The sequence below is a fragment of the Pieris rapae genome, chromosome 3, assembly GCF_905147795.1.
Source record: "Pieris rapae chromosome 3, ilPieRapa1.1, whole genome shotgun sequence".
NCBI lineage: Eukaryota > Metazoa > Arthropoda > Insecta > Lepidoptera > Pieridae > Pieris > Pieris rapae.
Genome location: NC_059511.1, coordinates 1,222,274 through 1,245,851, shown reverse-complemented (window position 1 = coordinate 1,245,851; position 23,578 = coordinate 1,222,274). Strand labels below are relative to the sequence as shown.

At 30.8% G+C, this 23,578-nt stretch overlaps 6 protein-coding genes across 6 annotated transcripts; 3 read left to right on the top strand and 3 right to left on the bottom strand.

Annotated features, from left to right (window-relative positions):
* Nucleotides 1–683: 683 nt before the first annotated feature.
* LOC110991498 (peptidyl-prolyl cis-trans isomerase 5) lies at nucleotides 684–2,284 on the top strand. The gene is made up of 4 exons (XM_022256865.2): nucleotides 684–918; nucleotides 1,287–1,494; nucleotides 1,645–1,829; nucleotides 2,048–2,284. The coding sequence occupies exons 1-4, from the start codon at nucleotides 826–828 to the stop codon at nucleotides 2,177–2,179; spliced, it is 618 nt and encodes a 205-aa protein (XP_022112557.1). The 5' UTR covers nucleotides 684–825; the 3' UTR covers nucleotides 2,180–2,284.
* LOC110991496 (tetratricopeptide repeat protein 19 homolog, mitochondrial) lies at nucleotides 2,109–3,465 on the bottom strand. Its single transcript, XM_022256864.2, has one exon. The coding sequence runs from the start codon at nucleotides 3,287–3,289 to the stop codon at nucleotides 2,306–2,308; it is 984 nt and encodes a 327-aa protein (XP_022112556.2). The 5' UTR covers nucleotides 3,290–3,465; the 3' UTR covers nucleotides 2,109–2,305.
* Nucleotides 3,466–4,028: 563 nt separating this feature from the next.
* LOC110991495 (zinc finger protein 431) lies at nucleotides 4,029–7,780 on the top strand. Its single transcript, XM_022256863.2, has 5 exons — nucleotides 4,029–4,035; nucleotides 4,169–4,302; nucleotides 4,383–4,611; nucleotides 4,722–4,985; nucleotides 5,250–7,780. Exons 2-5 carry the CDS (start codon nucleotides 4,228–4,230, stop codon nucleotides 6,122–6,124), a joined length of 1,443 nt encoding a protein of 480 aa, XP_022112555.2. The 5' UTR covers nucleotides 4,029–4,035; nucleotides 4,169–4,227; the 3' UTR covers nucleotides 6,125–7,780.
* LOC110991525 (coiled-coil domain-containing protein 112-like) lies at nucleotides 6,403–11,683 on the bottom strand. Its single transcript, XM_045634539.1, has 8 exons — nucleotides 11,614–11,683; nucleotides 11,108–11,226; nucleotides 10,536–10,652; nucleotides 9,629–9,812; nucleotides 9,286–9,495; nucleotides 8,922–8,964; nucleotides 8,254–8,403; nucleotides 6,403–6,494 (listed from the first exon to the last, which is right to left on the bottom strand). Exons 1-8 carry the CDS (start codon nucleotides 11,681–11,683, stop codon nucleotides 6,458–6,460), a joined length of 930 nt encoding a protein of 309 aa, XP_045490495.1. The 3' UTR covers nucleotides 6,403–6,457.
* Nucleotides 11,684–12,409: 726 nt separating this feature from the next.
* On the top strand, nucleotides 12,410–17,473 carry LOC110991518 (stomatin-like protein 2, mitochondrial). Its single transcript, XM_022256890.2, has 8 exons — nucleotides 12,410–12,588; nucleotides 12,661–12,774; nucleotides 12,870–13,077; nucleotides 13,500–13,688; nucleotides 14,211–14,366; nucleotides 14,744–14,859; nucleotides 15,496–15,624; nucleotides 17,179–17,473. Exons 1-8 carry the CDS (start codon nucleotides 12,541–12,543, stop codon nucleotides 17,440–17,442), a joined length of 1,224 nt encoding a protein of 407 aa, XP_022112582.2. The 5' UTR covers nucleotides 12,410–12,540; the 3' UTR covers nucleotides 17,443–17,473.
* On the bottom strand, nucleotides 17,470–21,658 carry LOC110991537 (maspardin-like). The gene is made up of 5 exons (XM_022256910.2): nucleotides 21,390–21,658; nucleotides 21,066–21,306; nucleotides 20,592–20,821; nucleotides 19,161–19,409; nucleotides 17,470–18,673 (listed from the first exon to the last, which is right to left on the bottom strand). The coding sequence occupies exons 1-5, from the start codon at nucleotides 21,489–21,491 to the stop codon at nucleotides 18,530–18,532; spliced, it is 966 nt and encodes a 321-aa protein (XP_022112602.2). The 5' UTR covers nucleotides 21,492–21,658; the 3' UTR covers nucleotides 17,470–18,529.
* Nucleotides 21,659–23,578: the final 1,920 nt, after the last annotated feature.

Below are 23,578 nucleotides of genomic sequence, written 5' to 3'. Positions count from 1 at the left end.
TCATACCTGTTGAATTTATAAAACGAAATGTATAATCACTTCCATTTACTTTCATTACTTTCTTGTAAATTCACTTAAATTTTAACAAGTCTTCTTATTTTATCACTTTCAAATTAATATATTGTTATACTTATTTCAAACCAAACTTCAAAACTAATATATTGTTGTTATTATTATCATATATTACATTATATTCTTTACGTCACTATACTAAACTTCGATAAAAAAAGCAACATGGCGCGTAACCGAAAAACGTGAATTTTTCTTACAAAATTTCTCACATACCTCGATAAAGAAGTTTCACTTCAAAAAAGTATTGGTACATTTTTTATAGATCATTTTATGATCTACAATTTCTGTTCGAGATACCTTTATGATAAAACTTACTGTTTTGCTTAAAATCGCGAAAAACTCTTTTTAACCTTTGACCTTGAATATTTTTTTTACACAGGAATGATGGGGAACTTTTAAACATTGTTTATAATTATGTTTTGAACAATTCAGTTCATTCATTCATTCATTCAGCTTGTTAGGACTTTATGTAACTTCTCTAATTTTTTGGTCTAAATGGACCGGACTAATACTACACTTAGCTTTTTGTAGTCTGTAAATTGAAACTGACGCGTCGAAGTGCAATTGGCTACTGGGTGATGCCTTGTGTGAGTTTGGTTACTGGGTATCAGTCAAATTATTTTTTTACATTTCCGATCATTTTTATTTTAGACGTAGCGTGGCACTGTCGGTTATTCAGTTGTAAATATTACATATTATAATTTTAAAAAAAAGTTAAAAATTCTCAGAAAGAAGACCAAAATTGTTTTAATTATGGGTTTTCTAGCTACAACCCTTGGCCTTTTATTAATTGTCACTACTGTTTGGTCAGATGAAGCTCCAAAGGGTCCTAAAGTAACCCACAAGGTAATTTAATTAATGTTTAATTATTGACTAGATCATTAAAATAAAAATGCAATCGTTATAATAACTAAATAAAAGTATCGTATAAATTATTTCTATACTATGTTTAAAAGATCGCCCAGGATTGTAAAGGAGCTTTCAAGGTCGGTGACCTCGTACTCAAAGCGAATTAGGAATTATGATGACGTACCTTAGAGCTTTGTATACGTTGTCATTTTCTTTGTTTTTTTTGTTATTACAAATACTGTCATAAGTTTTTTTTATTAATTCTAAACCATACTATTGTCACCTTGTTTGTTCGTTACATTGCCCCCCTTGTACTTCACTTAAATATCCTTATATTTTTAAATATCATGAATATATTGTTACAGGTTAAATTTGATATTAGTATTGGGGAGCAAGCTATTGGAACTGTTACAATTGGTCTTTTTGGAAAGACAGTACCAAAGACAGCCGAGAACTTCTACCAATTAGCCCTAAAACCTGAGGGAGAAGGTTACAAAGGCAGTAAATTCCACAGAGTTATTGATAACTTCATGATTCAAGGTGGTGATTTCACAAAAGGAGATGGAACTGGAGGTAATTATGAATAAACTAGCCATTACTCTATTTTTTATTTGAGTATTGTAATATTTAAAAAAATACATTTTGACAACTAGCAGTTTTTTTAATTTAGTTGTCAACTCTATTTTTTTTGTCGTACTGATTATTTGTTATTTAATTTAATAGGTCGTAGCATCTATGGAGAAAGGTTTGAAGATGAAAACTTTAAGCTGAAGCATTATGGTGCTGGATGGTTATCTATGGCAAATGCAGGCAAAGACACAAATGGTTCCCAGTTCTTCATTACTACCACTAAGACCCCATGGCTTGATGGTAGGCATGTAGTTTTTGGAAAAGTGATAGAGGGCATGGTAAGCATTATTGTGATTGTAAATTTTTCATGTTCTAATATAAATTTGTTTATGCATCATCATGTAAAAATTATCATATTGTTCAATTTGCAAAGTCCCACTTGTGATAACCTATTTACTGATTAAGACATGAATTGAACACAATTTATACCTTATATTCTTTGATATAGTTACCATTTTTGCTTGATTAAAGATATAAGTGGTTTGATTGTTGACAGGATGTTGTACGCAAGATTGAGAAGACTGTAACTGGAGCCAATGATCGCCCAGTAAAGGATGTTGTTATTACAAACACTGAAGCAGAAATTGTTTCAGAGCCATTTAGTGTTACAAAAGAAAGTGCTCAATAATACTTTTTTATTAGTTTCATTCTAGAAACAATATTATAAGTTCTAGGAATATTAAGTGAAATAATAAGAATATCTTTAACAGATAAATATATTATTGATTTATAATACCTATATATTTATTTATGCTCATAATACAATATTTTTGATTTCAGCAATACATTCTGCTGCTTCATGTTTAATGTCATTATTTTTATTTAATATAGCTAATCTTAAGCCATACCCACAATATTGACGAGCACTATCTATCATTCTTTTCTTCATGTAAGCTCTTCCCAAATTAACATAAATAGCTCCTAGGTCTTCCATTTCTGGAAGTGTTTTTCCAAGGTCCAGTGCCTTTGATACATATAGTATACAATCATCCACGCGATCCATTTGATCACAAACTGTACCTATGTCATTCAGTTGAACTGCAATATGTTCAGGATCAACATCACTTAGTTCTTTCATTTTATTATAAGCACTAAGCATATAATTAAACCCATTCTCATATTTTTTACATTCAACAAATAATCTTCCATACCAATCCTCAGTCATTGCTAAGAGTTTCTTTAATTCTTCCGAAGGGTTTCTTGAGTATTCATTGTTTATTCTTTCTAAGCACCAATCAAAACCTAGTTGTGCTGTCTCATATTCCTTTTGCAAGTGGCTTACTCTTGCTAGTTTAACACTGACCTGAACAATACGTAAATCATCTTGATGCACGCCGCTTGAAATCAATCTTTGAGCTACAGATACAAATAACTTCTTTGCCTGATCTAGACGTTCCCTTTGCAAGGCCAAATTAGCCATTAAATCGTATATGTAAGTGATTCCTACATCATGATGCATTTGTTGAGCTTGCCTTAATGCAACATGAAGTAACTGCTCAGCTTTGTCATACTCATTTCTTTGCATAAAAAGTAAGCTATGTTTTATCATTATGATTAATTCATCTTCTGCATTCAGTTTCTTCTCTAATCCAATCAACGTTAAAATAGAGAATCCAACAGTGCAAGGCAAACCTGTTTTTTGAATTAGTATTCTACAAAATGTTGTAGGAAATAGGGGTTTATATTGTAATTTGATTTGTAAAAGTCTCCTAAAATATGGTCTGAACTTTAACAACATAGTTTTTTTTTAAATTAACTTTAGTACAATTTTAATCATTGACAACTTATTGGTTATGTACTTTTACGCATAGGAATTAACACAGACTAGAAAACAGTGTTGCCAGATTGTATCGGTGATATTCCCTTGACTCATTTGAATTTTGATTTACCTCGTCCGCCCATCATCATGCTTAGGAAACATGTTGCCGAAATCTAGGTCACAATGAGGACAACCTGATAGCCAATGCGACACTTGCTATAGAATATTTTTAATTAAATTTTTGATTTGATTAAATTAAAAATATTAGGTAGTGGTAATTGACCCATTCTAGCTCCAACAAGCAAACTAAAAAATGTGCCATTGAATTTTTATTTGCTTTCAAACTTATTAGTAGATGGTATTATTATTCAACTTTTTAAGTTATAATAAAACAAGCCTGTCTATTAAATGCGGTATATACAAGGTGACGCTATTGCATTGAACAAATTGATAGGAATGCTTCAACTATGCAACCAGTCCGTAAAAAGCTTAAAAATTAATAAAGACTATTTAATTAGATGCATTTACTCCTATTTTTATTTCTTATATTTATGCACTTAAAAGCCTTGATTGTTTAAGTGTTTACACTTAGTAATAATAAGCCGCGAATCACCTCTTGGTACTTTAATTGGCACAATGATCTCTAGGCAGCGCTAGTGCGCTGCAATGTCGGTTAGTATACTCTATGGATTACATTATTCTTTAGCTTTAGCGCCAAGTCGCTGGTAAGGTTACTGGTTGACTTTATCTGCCAAGTAGCAAGTTTTATGAAAATTTGAATTTGATTATTGTATCATCATAATATTTTGCTTTTAATAGTTTATATTTAAGATTCATAATTAAATATGGATGTTTTAGTCAAAGAAGAAATTTTAAATCGCTGCAGGTGTTGTTTGGATAATGTAGATTTACATCTCATGTGGGAGGAAATTTCCAACAACGATCGAGCCGATTCTTTTGGTAACATGTTAATAGAGTGCTTTTCATTACCAGTGAGTTATTATTGACTTAAATATGTTTATGTACCCAAGTATTTACGCATTAAATTGTTATGTCAAAAAATATGTTACAGTGGTTAGCAAAAAATGAAGGTGATCAGCTGGAATATATTTGTAGCTCATGTGTGGATAGATTACAGAGCGCTTTGGATTTTAAGAGAGAGATAATTGCCTCTGAGCAAGTTCTTAAAGGTTTTTTATTCCAATCGGACATACAAATTGAAGTTGTCACAGAAGAAGATTCAATGAGTGCTAAAGATGACCATATAGAAAATTTGGGTATTAAGACTGAAGATTCAGAAGGTAGAACAAATAAACAGGACAATTTAAATAAATTGCAATATTTAAGCTTATACCTACTATGATAGTTTCATTACAAAGCATAATCACTAATGGATCTCAATTTATTTCAGGTGAAATATCTGCTTTGGATATAGAAAATAGTGATAAAACAGATCTTGAATCAAAACCGAAACGAAAATGGCCTAAAAAAAGAAAAGGTGCTAACCGTTTAAAAGTTTACAAAAAATATACACAGTTGGATTTACGAGAAGCTATTGTGTCGGTAAGAAGTGAAAAAATGACATTTAAGGAGGCTTGTACTGAATACAACATTCCCCGGAACACACTCAAAAGTAATCTAAGCAACGCTGATACTATATCTGAAGATAATAATTGTAAGTTTTTATATTAAACATTTCCATAAGATACTGTATATAGAAAAAGTAAATTTTACAATTACCAACTTTCAGTACTAAAACAACTCAAATAACTCTTTCAACATCTAAATTATTCCAATAAATATTGAATTATTATTTAAAAATATAAAATGTTTAAGAACTTTTGAAGAAAGTATAAAGTATTATTTATAAATTATGTATTTAATTAATGTTTTAAAAGAAATAAGTTCTTACACATTGCATATCAATTTTTGATTCCAGTTTCATGTGAAGATAAGAGTATGAAGGAAAGATACTTCAGACTTATTGAAGAAATAAAAATGATATTAAAGTATACAAATGCTATACCATTTAAAACAAAAACTGCGAAATACTACTGTGCATATTGCTCAACCAATGGTCCCATGTTTCAAGATGCTGATGAATTAAGAATCCACACAAAGTTTCATGAAGAAGAACGACTACAGGAAGTGGATCATTTCATGAGACCCTATTGGCTTAATGAAATATTGAAGCTTGATGTATTAAATTTAACTTGTACCATATGCACTACTAAACTTCCCGACTGGAATCAAATGTTTCATCATTTTGACTCAGAACATGGTATTGAATTTGACGAAGCATACACTAAAGTTGTGCCTTATAATCTATCTGAGCCGATGCAATGTGTGTTATGTCATGATGACTTCCCAAATTTTCATAGCCTCGATGGCCATATGAATGCCCATTACAATAATTACATATGCCCGACATGTGGGGATACTTTTGTTGCTAAGTGTCGTTTAGAGAAACATTTACAAGTACATCATCAAGGAGAGTATCAATGTGAAGAATGTAAAAAAGTTTTCACTTTAGACAAATATCGTGCTAAGCATTATAAATTGGTTCATAAACGAAATACTACAAAGTGTATATTGTGCCCGGAAGTATTTAATACAGTTTCTGAACAGAATGCACACTTAGTGGAGTATCATAAAGACACTACTAATGTCTACATTTGTGAGTACTGTGGTCGTTCGTATACCCATAGAAAAAATTTCCTGAAACATCTAAGTAGAAAGAAATATAAGTGTGAAGATTGTGATAAAAGATTTCCCAGCTTTAAAGGCTTAAAAACACATAAATGTGAAACATAAATTTTGGGGCGTTAGACAAATTACATTTGATAGAATTATTTGTGCTAATGTCATCCCCACACAATTTTATGAAATAAGGACTGTCACAAAATTTTGTCAAAGGCAAAAAGTTTCTCATTTTCATTGGCATTTAAGCCAATTGATATGAGAAACAGGTTTTAAAAATTTTCATGGGTTTATAACAGTTTCGAAAATTAGAGTTTTAAAATTTAAAAGGAGAATTTCAAATGCAATTTTTTTTTCTGTTGAAACAACATTTATTCACTAAGTATTTTAAGCTAATATATTTTTGCTCCTCATTAAGTTAATACTATAATTTTTAGTTATATTAAGTTAATACTGTATATCAAGACGCCAGCTTGGTATCTTTCTGAAAATAAAACATATGTTAATTAAAAGTGCCTTTACTTAAAACTAATGAAGCCTAATTATAATTCGATTGATGCCTTCTAGTAATAAAACATGCACTAAAGTTAGTACCCACTGTGTTTTAAATCTAAAAATTTTTTTGTAAACACACTAACAGTAGTATCATAAGTCAGAATTTTATGTTAAGTTTTTAAGAGTAAGGGGCCGTTCAAGCATTACTTAAGCAGATTGACTGGATCCCCCCCCCCCCCCTCTTGTCAACAAATATAAGTTAAATTTAAAATTAGAAATTATGTAAACCGTGGGGGGAGTTATTGCATGCAGTAAATCTGCTTCGTGGCCGTTCAAGTATAACGTAAAGAATTTGAAGGGGGGGGGGGGGGGGGGGGATAAAACGACGCGGGGCTGGGATTGAATAATGCGTTATTGTTAATATTATTTTCGACTGTCCGATACTATACACAACGTAAATGGCAACTTTTAGGTTTAATGAGTCATGAAACGTTAAAGAAAACAGAAAAAAGTTAAGGAAGTTGAAGCAGCTGTAATACCCCCCTCTCCCCTCTTGTCAGCAAAGTTACGCAAAAGGCTAATAAGGACTAGTAAATGCATTTCGTTTCAAGTAAAGACAATGTGTGAGTTATATTGAGTAAAAAAGTAAATGTAATTATTTGTTGTCGACGTAGTAACCAAATAAGAATATCAAAGACCCCACTCTCCCCTATAGTGCTTACGTAGTACTTGAACAGCCCCTAAGGTGGTGGATTTGTAAAGTATTCCATTTTTGATTGTATAAGTGTGGATTGGAGATGTTATGGATATGATATATCGGATCTGGATACTGATCCGGATATAGGAATAAAATTAAAAAAATTAAATTATATCGGTTTCGGATACGGTTACGGATATCTCCTCTGTTTTATCTATTCAAATAAAAGTTAAATAAAAAGATAAATTTAAAAGCTTTGCAAAAACATTATAAAATTTTAAATTCAAAAATTTCTTAAATTTAAAGCTTTATACATTGCACATATTAACTTATAACCTATGTATAACATATTAAATGTTTTCTTTTTAATAATTTTTGTGAGTAATGAAACCTCTACTGTCAAAACATGTAGTTTTATCTAAATTTTAGACTCCGATATATATTTATTTCGGATATCCGATTGTTTCGGTTACGGTTACGGAGCTAGATTGTATGTTGGTTTTTTGTACATTAAAGAAAAAGCTTCTTTTATTCATGTATTTTTTTTTAATTATTTCGAATTAAAAATGATTAAACTATTCTGACGTTTTGTGTTTTACACTGACAGAAGTATAGACAAGAAATTGTCTTTCGATTTGTGGTATACGTCAATTCTGCCTAATTCGAAACTCGAGGGAAATTGAATTGTCGAGTGTTTGAAATAAGAAATGGTTCGAAATTTGTGATAGAAAATTAAAAAAAAAACAAAAAACCTAAAGTGATCAATTATTACTTAGTCACTGCTATTTTAATAACAATGTCAGAGGTACATTCGTGTACATGTTTACATAATAAGAATGAATTAAAGATTAATTCATTCTTATTATGTTAACAAAACAAATATAAAAATTATTATATTACGGTAGAACATTGCTGCTGCTTAGACTGCTATATATAGAACAGGGGGCAAACGGGCAGGAGGCTCACCTGATGTTAAGTAATACCGCCGCCCATGGGTTGTTCCTTTATTTACATTTTGATGTTAAAAAAAGTATTATGATGTGATACTAACAGTTTTTCAATTCCATCGATATTATTATTACGACTCTCATTTATTTCGTTATTTTGACACCTTCTCGTCCATTGTTTTGTCGAATTATACAAATGCGATATAGAGCGTTGTTTACCCACTCCTTTATCCGATGAGCTTTCACCAAACGCACTAAAATAATTGTATTATAATAATGTATTATTTTTTTAACATGAAACACGAAAATGGCCTTTTAATACAAAAATACACCCTAAACTTAATTACAAAACGATATATTTTAGAAAATAAACAGCTCATGCTGTATAATTAAGAAGCAATCATTCAAACATTGCCCAGTCTTATTCTGTTCGAACTGTGGTTGCCTGATGTTAAAATTAAATACTTTTAACATGCGTGAGTCATACTCAGCGCTATACTTAACTCCTGTCGCCCGAGTAGCGATAATAATTTTTGGAAAAGTCCCGTAATCAAATGACAAAAATTTATTGACATAGTGAAGGCATATTTAGTCCTCTTTTAGGCTAATAGCTCTACCACACTTTAAAAACTAACTTAAACCGTAAATTATTTCTATTTCTGTATGAAAAAATTGAGCAGTGTCAGTTTATTTGGAACTCGAATCAACGTATACGACTATTTAAATGCATCTAGGTTAGGGGCCTACTTAAGATCAAAGAACTAAAACTTACCCTACATTCAGGTCGCCAGAGTCTTCCTTTTCTGGTAGTTTTGCTACAGAAAAAAAAATAGTAACAGCAAATATTGTAAAAACATTTAGAATATAATTGTTAAAGGACATATAAAATTAACTTTATGATCGTCTTCAAAATATATTTGATTAAATTTTTAATTATTATTTTTATTTTAAGCGGATACAGAGGGTTCATTAACCACACAGCAACTACTTTTTTGGAACTTGGGGAGATTATATAAGTTAGGAAAGATTATAATTCTAGGTTAAGTTATTCTCACTTTGACTGTGACCCTAAACAGAAGATGCGCTCTAATAAACAAAAATCTGTAAAACACATAAATATACAAAACGATTCACACCTGATCTTTGCCGGAAAATGGCTGGGGCACTATTTCTTTTTATTAATTTGGAAATATCATTCTTAACATTACCCCTCTCTAGTTTATGGGGACATTTTATTTTCCGTTTATTTTCCTTCCATTTATTTAAAGCGGCTTCCTGGCATTTTTTAAGCTTTAGATATTCATTGTACCACTCTATATGAGAATATACATCATCTGAATTGATTCCTGAAAATATTTATAATTTTTCTTCGTCACAAAACAAAGAAAATAAACCGAAATAGCTAAATATGTTTTGTCTATATATAACCTAAAATATGTTATACTTTGTTATAGTTGAATGACCGTCTGTTAATCTTACCGAAAATTTTCACACAAGTTTCATCCTTAAATTTCAGGTAAGATGGATCCTTCCTGTCTTGATCTTCAATAACGTTATCTCCATAATATTTATTCCATATGTGTACAAAGATATTGTGATTGTACTCATCCCATCCACCGTAACGTTTATTTGTTTTCATAAATTCTTGGAATCGTTGAACTTCCTGGAAATATTAATTATATTTTGGATTAAGAAGATTGGCAGATTTGAATCGTGAAAAATATGACTTAATAAAGAAAAAAGTTACATCGAAAAATATTTTTTTTTCTCGAATTTCTGAAGATTTTCGCATATAACTTTTTTATTTATAGTTCTACGGAAAAAAATTACTGGACCAAAGTTGTAGAGAATTTAATTTGCAACAAAAAATGTTAACATTTTTTTTTATCAAATAAATAGTTTGAGAATTGAGATATATCGTAAATACCATTTCAACCCCTATTTTCAAGATGGCGGCCGTGGGACAAGGGTGGTGACCCCACAAACTTGGTTTTAGCTTAACACTGACCCCCCCTCCCCCTACACATCAAAAAAAATAAAATTGTGTCCTCTAAAAAACGCAAGATTAGGCCTAAAAATGTTACATTTCAATGGACTATTTGGCGCGTTAGGGAAAAATATTGACAGTAAATATTTACGATGCGCGTGCACATTGTCAAAAAACCGATCTTGAAGTTAGTCAACATTTTAGATTTTTTGTGATATTTCAATAAACTTTATTTAACTAGGTAACGCATACAACTTTCAATGTATTAAATACTTTTTTCTATTGTTAGATAGTGTAGTTTTTCTTACAAACGTAGAATACAATTTTTGATAAGAATTTTATCTTGTTACGCCAAAGAAGTATAACGCGTGTACATAAGAACAAAAAAAACGTACTTACTATAGATTTAAAAGGCGAGTTTATTAATGCTCGTACGGGACTTGGCACTACCTCACTAAATGATTTCATTGATATTTGAGTCTTTTTAAAGTTATTCTCTTCAGAGTTTTCACTTATCTGGAATTAATATTATTATGATTTAAAGCAGAAGCAGATAAAACTTAAAAACTAAAGGAATCTTATAATCAGTTATGACTTTTTATTACTTCAGTTATTGTTAGTAGTTATTTTCTGGCATTGTGTGGTTAGAGGAATTGCTTATAAAGGTTTTATACAGATCAAGCAAACGGGCAGGAGAATCAACTGATGTTAAGTGACTAGATAGTCGTCGATAAGAGATAGATAGTCCGTCGCTGATGGATCAAATGCCAGAGGGCTCCCGAATACGATGCCGGCCTTTTAAGAATTGGTACGCTCTTTTCTTGACAGATCCGAAATTCAATTATGAAATATTAGCAGTTAGTTTAAGAATTAAGTAACGTTTATAAAAATAAAAATTTCTAATATCAAATTTATTTTGGATTAGCATAATATTTATACTTTGGCGTATATGGTTATTATCATGAGGATACCTGTATCAATAACTCTTTTTCCGCAACCTTCAGTAAACCAATTTCTACGCGAGAAAACTCTTTTAACGCGACAATTTTCTTGTCCAATTCCATTATATCTTTTCTAACATCGTCGATATCTGAGAAAATTAAATATAGTTAAACATGAGCTAGTTACGTAATTTATACTAAACCTGTTATCTCTGGCCTATTAAAATTTGGTAATCCGAAGGACAGGCCTCTGAGTCATTCTAAGGCAATTTATGTACCTATACAGTACATATACATGCGGGAAGAGTAAAACACATTTCTACTTCTCATTCATTGATTATGTAAATCGTAGCCGACCCAGCCAAATTTTTTCCAAAAAAAAATTGTGTGAATTATACAATACACTCCATGAGCGTCAATCATTTTTATCAGTTACTGGTTCAGAATTGTATTTTTTACTTTTAAAGTTTAATAGCATTCCAAGTTCAGCTAGTTAGTATTATATACTTAGAAAGTTTATAAAATTGTATCGTTACCAGTATTTTTTAAACTATCCCGGTCCTTTGTGATTGTTTTAATATCTTGATATAGAGTTTTAATTTCCATATAAGAGTTTTTGATTTTGTGTAAATAATTTCTGAGTTCTACACTCTCTGTATATCCTTTTTCTGCCATGTCAAATTTTAATGCACTCTTATTAGAAGACGTGGTCAATATTTCTTCCTGGATTTTTAATCTTCTCAGTTTAGCACCTATGCGACTTTGGTCAGTTTCATAGACTTCGCTACAGGATTCCATTGATTTAATCCTTGCCGTTTCTATTATTTTGGCTAATATTTTTAAAGACGTGCTATATTTTGGGATTGTTATACTCGCGAATCAGTATAACAAATAGCTTGTTGCAATATATTAATTATAACATTAACGCTACCTCTGGTTGCTATGGTAACACATAAGTAACTTGTTAATAACATTTGAACCTAGGTTGATCAATAGAAGCTGTGCATTTAGTGGATAAAGTTAAGTCAGTAAGTTTCGGAAGGGCAATTATCATCCTTGACCACTTATTTCTCAGTGTAACGTGATTAAACTCGTGTTGTGTGAAAAGGTGCACCTCGTGCGGGTAGAAATTCCTCGATGACTAACATACAAACAGTGACAACAAAGAATAGTCAATAGACTACGCAATCCTTTTATAATTCTTAAATAGATTATGTATGTTTTCGTCCTTATCTTAATCTGTATAAAGAAGAAAAGATATATAACTTTTGTCAATTGCCAATTTGAAAGCGAATTCTTAGTCAAGTGTCAACTTTCCGTCACTAAAATAACGAACCGTCAATAATTGTAATTGAGTAATTTTCTGTTTACCCTGCGGGTTATCTTACAAGTTACAATAATTATGAATTTATTGATCATCTTACAAGGTTTTACTTAACTGTCTTAAATTGTAATAAATAAAAATGTTCACACGGACAAGGTTATTCCTATCAAAAGCGCTTCCTTTAAAGGTTCGGGGTTTTTCATTAAAAATTACTTAACATTGCCTAATAATAATTTAATTTTCTTATTGGAACTTTCAGTATACTCTTAAGGAATATCAAAATGAAGGCAGATTTCTTTATAGTGTCTCAGCAGCACGGTACCGCTCAACATCTCCGATTAATACAATTGTTATGTTTGTACCCCAACAAGAGGTTAGTTTGTTTTCTGATACAAAATGTGGACTATTCTTAATAGTATGGTTAGTTGTTACAGATCCCAACCTCTCAACTGTTTCTCTAACTTTCAGGCATGGATTGTGGAAAGAATGGGAAAGTTTCATAGACTCCTGGAACCAGGGTTAAACCTCTTATGGCCTATAGTAGATAAAATAAAATATGTGCAAAGTCTTAAAGAAATTGCTATTGATGTGCCAAAGCAAAGTGCCATCACATCGGATAATGTCACATTAAGCATTGATGGTGTCTTATATTTGCGTATTATGGATCCTTACCTTGGTAAGTATGCTTTATTAATAGGAGGAACTGTTGAATAGTTTATTTGACTTCAACTATGAGAATTTTTTTACATAAAATATTTCTATTTTTAATATGCTCTTGATGTGTTTTCTGAACAAGTGTCCTCATCGGGTATCAATTGAACTTATCTGCAATATTATTCAGAATCCTGTTGATGCTATTATGTCCTTGTGCTACCACCAAAGCTGTGTTTTCAACATAGTGCAAGGACACTGTCCACATGAGTGTACCACAGTTGTGGTGTAAGAACTAAATGAGACGTAACACAGCCTCAGCAACACCTTAAATGCATTATTATATTGCATTTGCAGATTTTAACTTTAAATTGATTAAAAGTATTTTAAGTTTGAAACTATCTGCTGTAAATATTCATTCAAAGCAAATATAATAATTAATTTCAGCTTCCTACGGTGTTGAGGATCCAGAGTTTGCAATAACACAGCTTGCTCAAACTACAATGAGATCAGAGTTAGGGAAAATATCTCTTGATAAAGTATTCAGGGAAAGAGAATCACTAAATGTATCTATTGTACATTCTATTAATAAGGCCAGTGAAGCTTGGGGTATAGCATGTCTGAGATATGAAATACGTGAGTATATTCTGAAATGGCTTCAATAAAATTATAAATTTAAACATAAACCTTCCTTTCTTCCTTCACTAACATTCAAAGTACTACTACTCTGTACAAATCACTTGTCCATAGTATTTTACATAAAGACTACAAAATTCACATAAATACTATTTAAACCGTTCAAAAACAATTCTTTTTCAAGATTTCATTTGTTTACATTTTAAGTTTAATAATCATTTTGACCATCTTTCAAAATTCTTTGTTGTAGTCAAAAAGTTGCTAGAACCTAAAATTGGACCTATAAAAAATCCTTAACATTGTCTTTAAAAATATTTTATATTGTAAGTTGATAGGAAATAATAAGTAAAAAAATTCTTCTGTAAAATATTAACATGTATATAAAATCTAAAAAAAAGCAAAATATAGAATTCCTAGAGCCTCCATTCAACCTCATTCCTTTTCCCCATCATATCAATTTAAAATTGATTTGTAATTAACTTGATTTAGATTAATTGTAATTAAATCTTTATTTTTTTCTAGGTGACATAAAGTTGCCTACCCGTGTCCATGAAGCTATGCAAATGCAAGTTGAGGCTGAACGTCGCAAGCGAGCTGCGATACTTGAGTCTGAAGGAGTGCGTGCGGCTGACATTAATGTGGCTGAAGGCAAGCGACAAGCTAGAATCCTTGCATCAGGTAATATTTTTGCCTTACTTTGAAGTGAAAATTCTTTAGGCGCCTGATGATAAATTTTTCGTAAACGTCACGAAGATGTGCAGCGTTTTTTTCAAAGAATAGGGAAAGAGCGATTGAGAGAGAGTGAGAGAGTGATATCGAGGGATACTTTGTACGCACGCACTTTTTTTAAACACTTAAAACAACAAAACAAATGGCGTCAAATAAATAAATGACTATTTATTTGAGATATAATAATGGTATTATGATAATAAAATTTAAAAATATTTAACAGATAGCCGATGCCTAACATGATTATTCACATATTAGTCTCATATTGTAATTTAGATTTGATAGTATATATAATATGTAATACTATACTATATATGTGTGTTTAGAGGCGGAAAAGCAAGAACAAATAAACAAAGCCTCGGGAGAAGCGCAAGCGATGTTGGCTGTGGCTGAAGCAAGAGCTCGCGGACTTAAACTTGTGGCCGCCGCTCTCTCATATCCGGTAATAGACATTTCTGTGTCTGTTTTATACTCCTTAAAGATCATATTGTTTTTATTTAGATTATTCTATGACATATTTAGTTAGACTGTTGATTGAATGATTAAGCTGGTTGGCTGCCACATATACATACCTCTGGCTTTGAGAGTGTCCATGGGCGGCGGTGTCACTTAGCATCAGGTAAGCCTCCTGCCCGTTTGCCCCCTGTTCTATAAAAAAAACTTGAACGTTAAATAAAATATGAAGATGATTCTAGTGGCCTCTTCCAAAAGGTAGTTTCGTGTGGAGAAGAATGGGCAAGAAACTCTACACTTACTATATTAAATATAATTTAAAATATTTGTATACATTAGTGTAGTGGTTGCAGCTACTTACAAACATTGTGTAAAAAAAACTTGGCGATTAAAAAGAGTGGCGGAGAGTTTATTGCCAGTTCTTCTCTTCCGTTCTACGCCCTTGATTTGAGAACTGGCAGTAAATGTAAAATTAAATTCATTTAATATTTCTTTTTTTGACGTTCATAAGTGTACATACCTACATGAATAAATAAATTTTAATTTAAAATAATTATATCTGAAGTAAATGTACTCTAGGAGTACATTGTCAATAAAACTACTAAATAAATAATTTAAATGACAGGACAGCAAACAAGCCGCGTCTCTGTCAATCGCTGAGCAGTACGTGGACGCGTTTCGTAAACTCGCTCGCACAAATAATACCCTCATCCTACCCGCGAATGCAGGCGATGTCTCCAACTTAGTGGCCCAGGTGAGATTTTACATACGTCTTAAATACAAACAAATAATACTCATAGTTACTTTTTTTTTTTTTGGCTTTAATTTGTGCCAACTGGGCACAAGGTACTTCGCCAGTGTCGTGTAGATGGAGAAGGCACGAACATAGTTACTATACTCTGATTTTTAATTCTGTAGAACTCTGACAGCTATCATTTTATGACATGTCAGAGATTACAAACCTTTTTGACACATTTTTCAAGTTCAATACGAGTCTGAACATTGAGTCTATACATTCATTTTATTTGTATTTGCATGTATCACATCAAATAATGTTTAACGGCGAGTGATAATTACGTCCCTTTTCATTACAAACAGTAAAAAACGCACAGATAACATGTTTGTAATCGATGCCAGCTAAAGAATAAAATAAAGTACTTAATTAAAGTTAATTCGATATATTGATCGTGATATTGAAATATTTGTTACGTTTGTATCAAGTAAACATTAAGATTTACCTTTTTGCAGGTAAACCAAAAAAATAAAAAATGCCCTTAAATGGGTCAAATTTATTCCTTTTTCCCGTGGAGAACTTATTAAGTAGCAACTCTTATGAAACCTCTGAATTCTACGGAATTAAACATCAGAGTATAGTTCTATATATTCAAGAAAAGTTACTATTCTCTGAAAGGCCTCGATTGCATCATAAAAATCTAATTGTAAATAATCTAAACAATTCTCAAATTTACTTGAACATTCATCAAAATTGGTCTAGCCGTTTAATTACAGACACTAGATTTAAATACATATATCAAGACATCAATTGGTTTGTAGCTAGAAACGAATCGTATTGGTAAATTAAATTATTTATTCTTTATACCTTAGCTAAACATCTAGCTAGCTATTAAGCGATTCTCTTCATAAGTTTGGGAGAAAAGAAGAATCAATCTAAATTACATACTGTACGATAGTTTTTCGTGTCTTTTGTGCTTTTTATCCACATGAATAAAAAAATACAACATAATTTGTGCTGCAACAAAAGACGTTAGGCGAAAATAAAAGACTATGAATTTTATTTAATTACTTACGCTAGTGTGAAGTAAACTTTGTATGTTTTTAACACAGATTTTTCTTTTTCCATGAAACCTTCGTAATGTCAAAATGTGCACGTTATATACAGTGTAGGTACATTGTATAATTTTTATGCGACCTTCCACAATCATTGTTATATTCCAGTGAATTAATAAAAAAATGTGTTTGTACTCATGTATATACAAGCTTTAGACGTTATAGTTCTTAGGCGTAACAAGATACAAGTCTTTAAAAAAATTATCTATTTATTATTTACTAACGAAACGACCCTATCAATAGAAAAAACTAAAATGTTTACTATAGCTAACTTCAGGGTTTTTTGTGACGGTGTGCGCGCGCATCGTAAACATTAACTCTCAAAAATTTTCCCGAACGCGCCCAAAGAAGTATAACTTCAAATGTATACACATTCCTTAGGAATCTATCAAAGACAACTGTATAAAAATCCGTTTGTCTTCTGTCCCCGTTTTTATACCATTGTATAAATTGCTTTCAGGCGATGTCAATATATTCAACAGTCTCTGCTCACAATAGACAAACTCAACCTCATGGTGAGCCAATAGTCCCGGAAATAATGTCAGAAGACCCACTTTTCAAATTAAACGCACCCGCCCTTAATGAAAAGGGAACTACGTTGGCCGGTCAACCCATCCCACAAGAAAATGACTTAGCAGAGTACTTCTCCGACGATGAAGAAAGAGAACAGGCGTTGAAGGCTCAAGAAAAGAAGAAATGGACAAAATTAGAAAAGGAAACATAGATTAAGAAAAGTTAAATAAAACTATCGTTAACTTTGGTATTTTATTTAATAATCGTAAAAAATCTAGCTTTAATAAGTTTTTGAAATAACAAAAGCAATTTGCATACTTAAAACAATTGGTTGTCAACTTAAGATTCTATATATTGCCTTTTCGATTATTGGCACTAGAGTGAGAAGGACAAAACATAGTCCATGTTTTGATCGTTTAGAAATCCACCAAAGAATTTGGTAGATTTAGAGCAATAGGCCCTAAGTTATTTCTATATTAATATACTAAACAAATTAGTAAATATATATTTAATAACTTTTAACCATAAGACCATATTTTTTTTCATAAGATTCATAAAACAGTCTTATTACATGTTATAAGGTTTCCAAACTTCATCGGTCACAGCAACTAGGTTGTATATTAATTGAAATTAATGTCTTAACCAAAATACTTTTGTCTCTTTTCAACACAGCATAAACACCATTTGACAAAAAGAGAATGTAGTTTAATTAAATTAGATTTAATTTTTATTAAAACTCAAAGTGTGTTGATAATTATGTGATGTTGGTAATAATTAATACATCAGTGAATAATAATAAATCTGCAAGTTTTTTATTAGGAATAATAAATTCCTTATTAAATCTTGTATGAAATCATCTTGATATTAAAATGTATGTAACGCTATTAAATACAATAAATAATTGATAATGACATTTATTGTTATATAAATTTATTGTATAAACTTCATATTAAAATATGTTATTTTTTAAATAGTATCTTAAATTAAAATGGAAGTTAAATTTCACTGAGTTTTGCATCATTGATTAATTTTTGATATACTTGTAAATACGTATTAGCTAATTTTACTTACTATATCGGATCAGTGAAAAACCCAGTCAAAATAACCTTTTCGTCATCTATTGTATTAATTTTTATCAATTATGTATAATTTTATACATTTTTGGCAAATAATAAATAGAATTTCGTTTAGACTAGTCATAGTAACTGCATTTATAGGAGTTTAAACACACAAAATATTAAACAGGAATGTTCTAGCGCTAATATTAAATTCGTAAATTACATAACAATATAAAACATTTACGATATTTTAACAAACTTATCCCTCTGGTTGAAGTAACTGACTGAACCTTCCTCGGCATTATCGTCATTTTGAGCTGGCATTTTGTGTAAACTTAAGTAAGAAGCCGAGATGTCCGTACCATCGAATTGCCTCAAATGAATCTGAAACATCAAATTAACATCTCCTTGCACATCTATTTATACATAATCTGTGTCCAAATCAAATAAAAAATCATTTATTAATGTAAGTAACACAATGTTCACTTATGAACGTCAAAAATGAAATGTATATATTATATGCTTCTAATTTTACATTTAATGCCATTTGATTTATGTTTGTATTGATTTAAGAAAGTTATTTCCAGTTATGTGTGCTATATGTGATGAATAATTATTTTTTGACCAAATTCAGTATATACTACATATTTGATTTTAAGAATGAGAAAAATATTTTCTATTATTCTTTTTATGACTTGTAGAAAATAAGTAAATAATTGTTACTGTCACATTTTAAAATTTACGGGATATTGAAATATGACGGCGAATATTTAAAATTATTATACAATAGCTACAAGGACTATCGCAACGCGTGTGTTATGAATGGCCTTAGCCATATAAAATGAGAAAGTGCATAATCAATGTTACTTACCAGTAAATGTAAATTGACCTCGTCACTTCTGCTTAAATATGGAAAGTTCCCTCCACTTTTCAAATGTGCTAGTTTTGCTTGTGGATAGGATTTGTAAAGATCTTCTCTCACCCTTGAACTTAGGGCACTTTCATCCCAAACATCCATAATAGTGATTGGCAAATTATATAGATGCTGTGGTTCAACATAGCATGGAGTACAATTTAAGGTCAATCGGGATGCTAGCTCTGATTGAGTTAAAGATTCCAGCTGAAATGATAATTGTAGCCCTGTATTTTGGAAAGCAGTATAACTAGGGTCATGTTGTAGCATTCAAACTATGGGGTTATGGAAGTTCATAAAAAAGTGTAAATTGAATTTAAAACCTAATCTTTAGCTGCAAAAACATCATAAATATTCAACGCTATGTTTATTGCAGCTGGAGTTAATTATAAATTCATATAATTTTATTGAATTGTTTTTACCCGTTTTAATGAACAAATAGACAAAATATATACAAACACATTAATGAACTAAATTTCATAGTAGTTCATACTTGTCTTCAAAAGGCAAATCAAGCGGAAAGTATTACCGTGATATGATTTCACTTTATATAAATATTCAGTAGGAGATCAATTTACATAGCTTTAATAGTAAGGACATATTTTTGTAAATAAGTCAATTATAGACCATTAACTTATCATGTTTAATTTATTGTATGCTATTATATTCTTACAAAAACACTTTAGATAACATACTTAGAGATGAGTAATTAAGGAATTAGCAATAAACTAGTTTTCTTCTGATAAAAATACTACAAAAATATAATAACAACAACATAGATTAAGATCAAGCTCTACAAGCATGCTACATTAATATTTATAGACCATTTTATAGCCTTGAATTATTTATATTCATTTTGGTTATGTATATGCTGTAAATTTGGAAACATTAAATACAAAACTTTTAATAATTTAATAACAGGGCAGTGATATTTTAAACATATCTTTAATGGTGTCAGGGGTTATGCAAGTTACAGGGGTGCTAATTATCTATAGTAAATTCCCATTTATAATATACACTCGGTTAATTATTAATGGGAAAATTATTTTGTTTATTGCAAATGAAGTATTGTTGAATGTTACCATTTATTTATTAACAATTTGTTGCATATACAGAAATATAATACAATCAATATAATAAAAAAAGTAGGGCACCTGGAGTTCTTATTGCCAGGTAACTGCCAGTGCAGAAATACATGACCAAGTTATTAAAACAAAACATTATTTATTTTATTTATTTACCAAGTAGTTTAAGAGAGCAATGTCCTGATATTTGTGTTCAAGATGATTAGTAATATTGTTTTTGCACTAGTATAACAATCTTTGCAGGTCAGTAGAAACACAACCATATACATGCATAATTATATATTATCTTTAAGATAAATCATACCTTTTCAACCATAAAATCTATGGAATCTGCAATTCTCTTATCAACTTTATCAACAGCAAAATTACCCATAAGCATTCTTTTCAAAACCAGTGATGGTAGAAGCCAAAACAGTGCAACTGAGTCATTGTACTCAAAGACAGTTGTGTCTGTGAATGTGTTACACAATACAAGTGACACTACACGTGGACAATTCTGAGTATACTGTGTAAATTTTTGTGCAATGAATCCTCCTGAAAATGAAAAATTAAACAAATTAATAACAATTATCTTAAAAGTATTATTAGTAAGGAAGTGAATACACCACAGTTGTTATTTCACCTGCGGTTAAAATTGTCAAAATAGTTAAACAAAAAGGGAAGAAAATTTCATTAAACAAGTTATAACAGTATTGAAATTTATTATTGATACATTATATTATTATATATAATAAAAAATAATGTCCATATAATAAGGTGTTAACTCATTAGTACTCACCTAAAGACGTTCCAAAAATGTGAATTTTATCTAGTTCAAGGTAGTCAATAAGCTTTTTGAAACCATCACACCATTCTTTGATATTCCAATAAGGTGGAGGTTCAGCTGCAATAACCCTTACACCTCTAGATGCAAGTCCCATTACTTGCTTATAAAATATATCAGCTGTTCCAGAAACAGGAGGTAAGCATATCAAGGGACAAGTAACAGATTTCGGACCACTATCAAATATTTTCCAAGCCTAATAAAATATTAATACGGTATTTAAACACATATTTTAAAGTGGGTCATTGGCACATAATGAACATTAAGTAATTCGTTTACCTTGATTCCATCAGAATCCACAACTATCTTTCGTAACGGGACACTACTCCTAAAACTCAAATATTCACTTGATTGAGACAAATCACACGAAAAATTCATCATAATATACTAAACTTTATCATATACTTCAATAAGAAAGCTTAGATTTACAATTAAATTAGAAACAATATTTATCAATAACCGATGTTTAGATTTCAGTTCAGTGGTCCCAGTTCCCACTACTTGTCAGCACAGACTAATGTACAATAGTCATGAGTCAAGTGACTACCTAGTTGAAAACAAAATAAACATGTTTTGAAGTTGATGACCATTAAGGCTCTTTTAATAATTACACTCGTTGCCAAAATTGATTATTGACTCCGCAAAAGAACAACGTGTCCTCTTTATTTATCAAATATTGGGTAGTTGTCATGTTATCTGGTATCACAGATCAAATTAACTTTCTATCTAAATAATTAATTATAATTATTTTTGTAAGATATTTTGTTATACCTTTTCTTAAAGTGCCAATGGACTTTGTATCCGGCTAATAAGTAAATAAAAAATAATAATAAGAATAACTTTCTATCAGTCTGGTTTCGCTTCAAATCCAAAAATCTTTCGCCTTTTTTTTAACTTCCTGTTATTATATCTCCAATGAAGTCTTATGCGGCAATCATTTATTATAATGGTCCGAGATCCCACTGCAGGATTGGTGCGTTCATCGAGTTTTTGTTTAAAACCAAATTTTTATGTTTATTTATAATTAGGAGATTATATATCTACTAGGTTGCCTATCAAAATTTGGCCGCCAATATTTTTAATTAAATTATTTTGAATTGATTTTTGGTAAAAGATTACGTTCATTTAATTTTTATATAAAATAACGTCTACATCACGGTAATTAATATGAAGATTCTAAAAAATCATGGTTGCCGTTTCGCACATGGCCGCACCTCTTTGCAGCCAAGTGTAAACAGGTATGATTTCGATATATTTATACGTTTATAACGGATATCTATTAATTATATGTCAAATTGAAGCTAATTTTTTTCTATTAATTTTCATATAAGGGTGCCTAATTATATCTGGCCGCAAATGAGGGTTGCTGGCGGTTAAAGATCATAAATATTTGAGGTAGAGTGAAAGAGAGTTAGCGCGTAACGTCATTTGTAAGACAAGGACAGCGGTTGCCGACTGTGCGACGCTTTTAAGCCATTGCGCATCCAAATCATTAGTAGAGTCAATTGTAAATAAATGGTCATAATATTTATATTTTTTTTACGACGAAACAATAACATTAGCGAGCACTTTTGGATTAAAGTCGAGTACATTGCTTTTTTCGTTACACAAAAAATACGACTTCATCTTTATCAATTTTATTTTACTTTAATTAATATAATAATTTTTAGATGCACAAATAAAACAACAATGTAAATATAAAACGTTGTTTATTACGAACTTCAAAACAGCGTGGATTTTCTGTTAGAATAAAAATGCCGCATCTGTTCAGTTGAGAACACTAACATTCGACGCATGCGCAATGGCTTAAAAGCGTCGCACAGTCGGCAACCGCTGTCCTTGTCTGACAAATGACGTACGCGCTAACTCTCTTTCACTCTACCTCAAATATTTATGATCTTTAACCGCCAGCAACCCTCATTTGCGGCCAGATATAATTAGGCACCCTTATATGAAAATTATTAGAAAAAAATTAGCTTCAATTTGACATTTAATTAATAGATATCCGTTATAAACGTATAAATATATCGAAATCATACCTGTTTACACTTGGCTGCAAAGAGGTGCGGCCATGTGCGCAACGGCAACCGTGATTTTTTAGAATCTTCATATTAATTACCGTGATGTAGACGTTATTTTATTTAAAAATTAAATGAACGTAATCTTTTACCAAAAATCAATTCAAAATAATTTAATTAAAAATATTGGCGGCCAAATTTTGATAGGCAACCTAGTAAATATATATTCTCCTAATTATAAATAAACATAAAAATTTGGTTTTAAACAAAAACTCGATGAACGCACCAATCCTGCAATGGGATCTCGGACTATAATGCTTGTACTTAGACATTATCTTTCAACCGACTTCTCTCTCTCTAAAACTCTAGAGAAATTTCTTACATAGGCAAATTTTTTAAGAGCAATCTCATTTCGTTTGATTGGCAAAACCAGAAGTCGGAAATATCGCG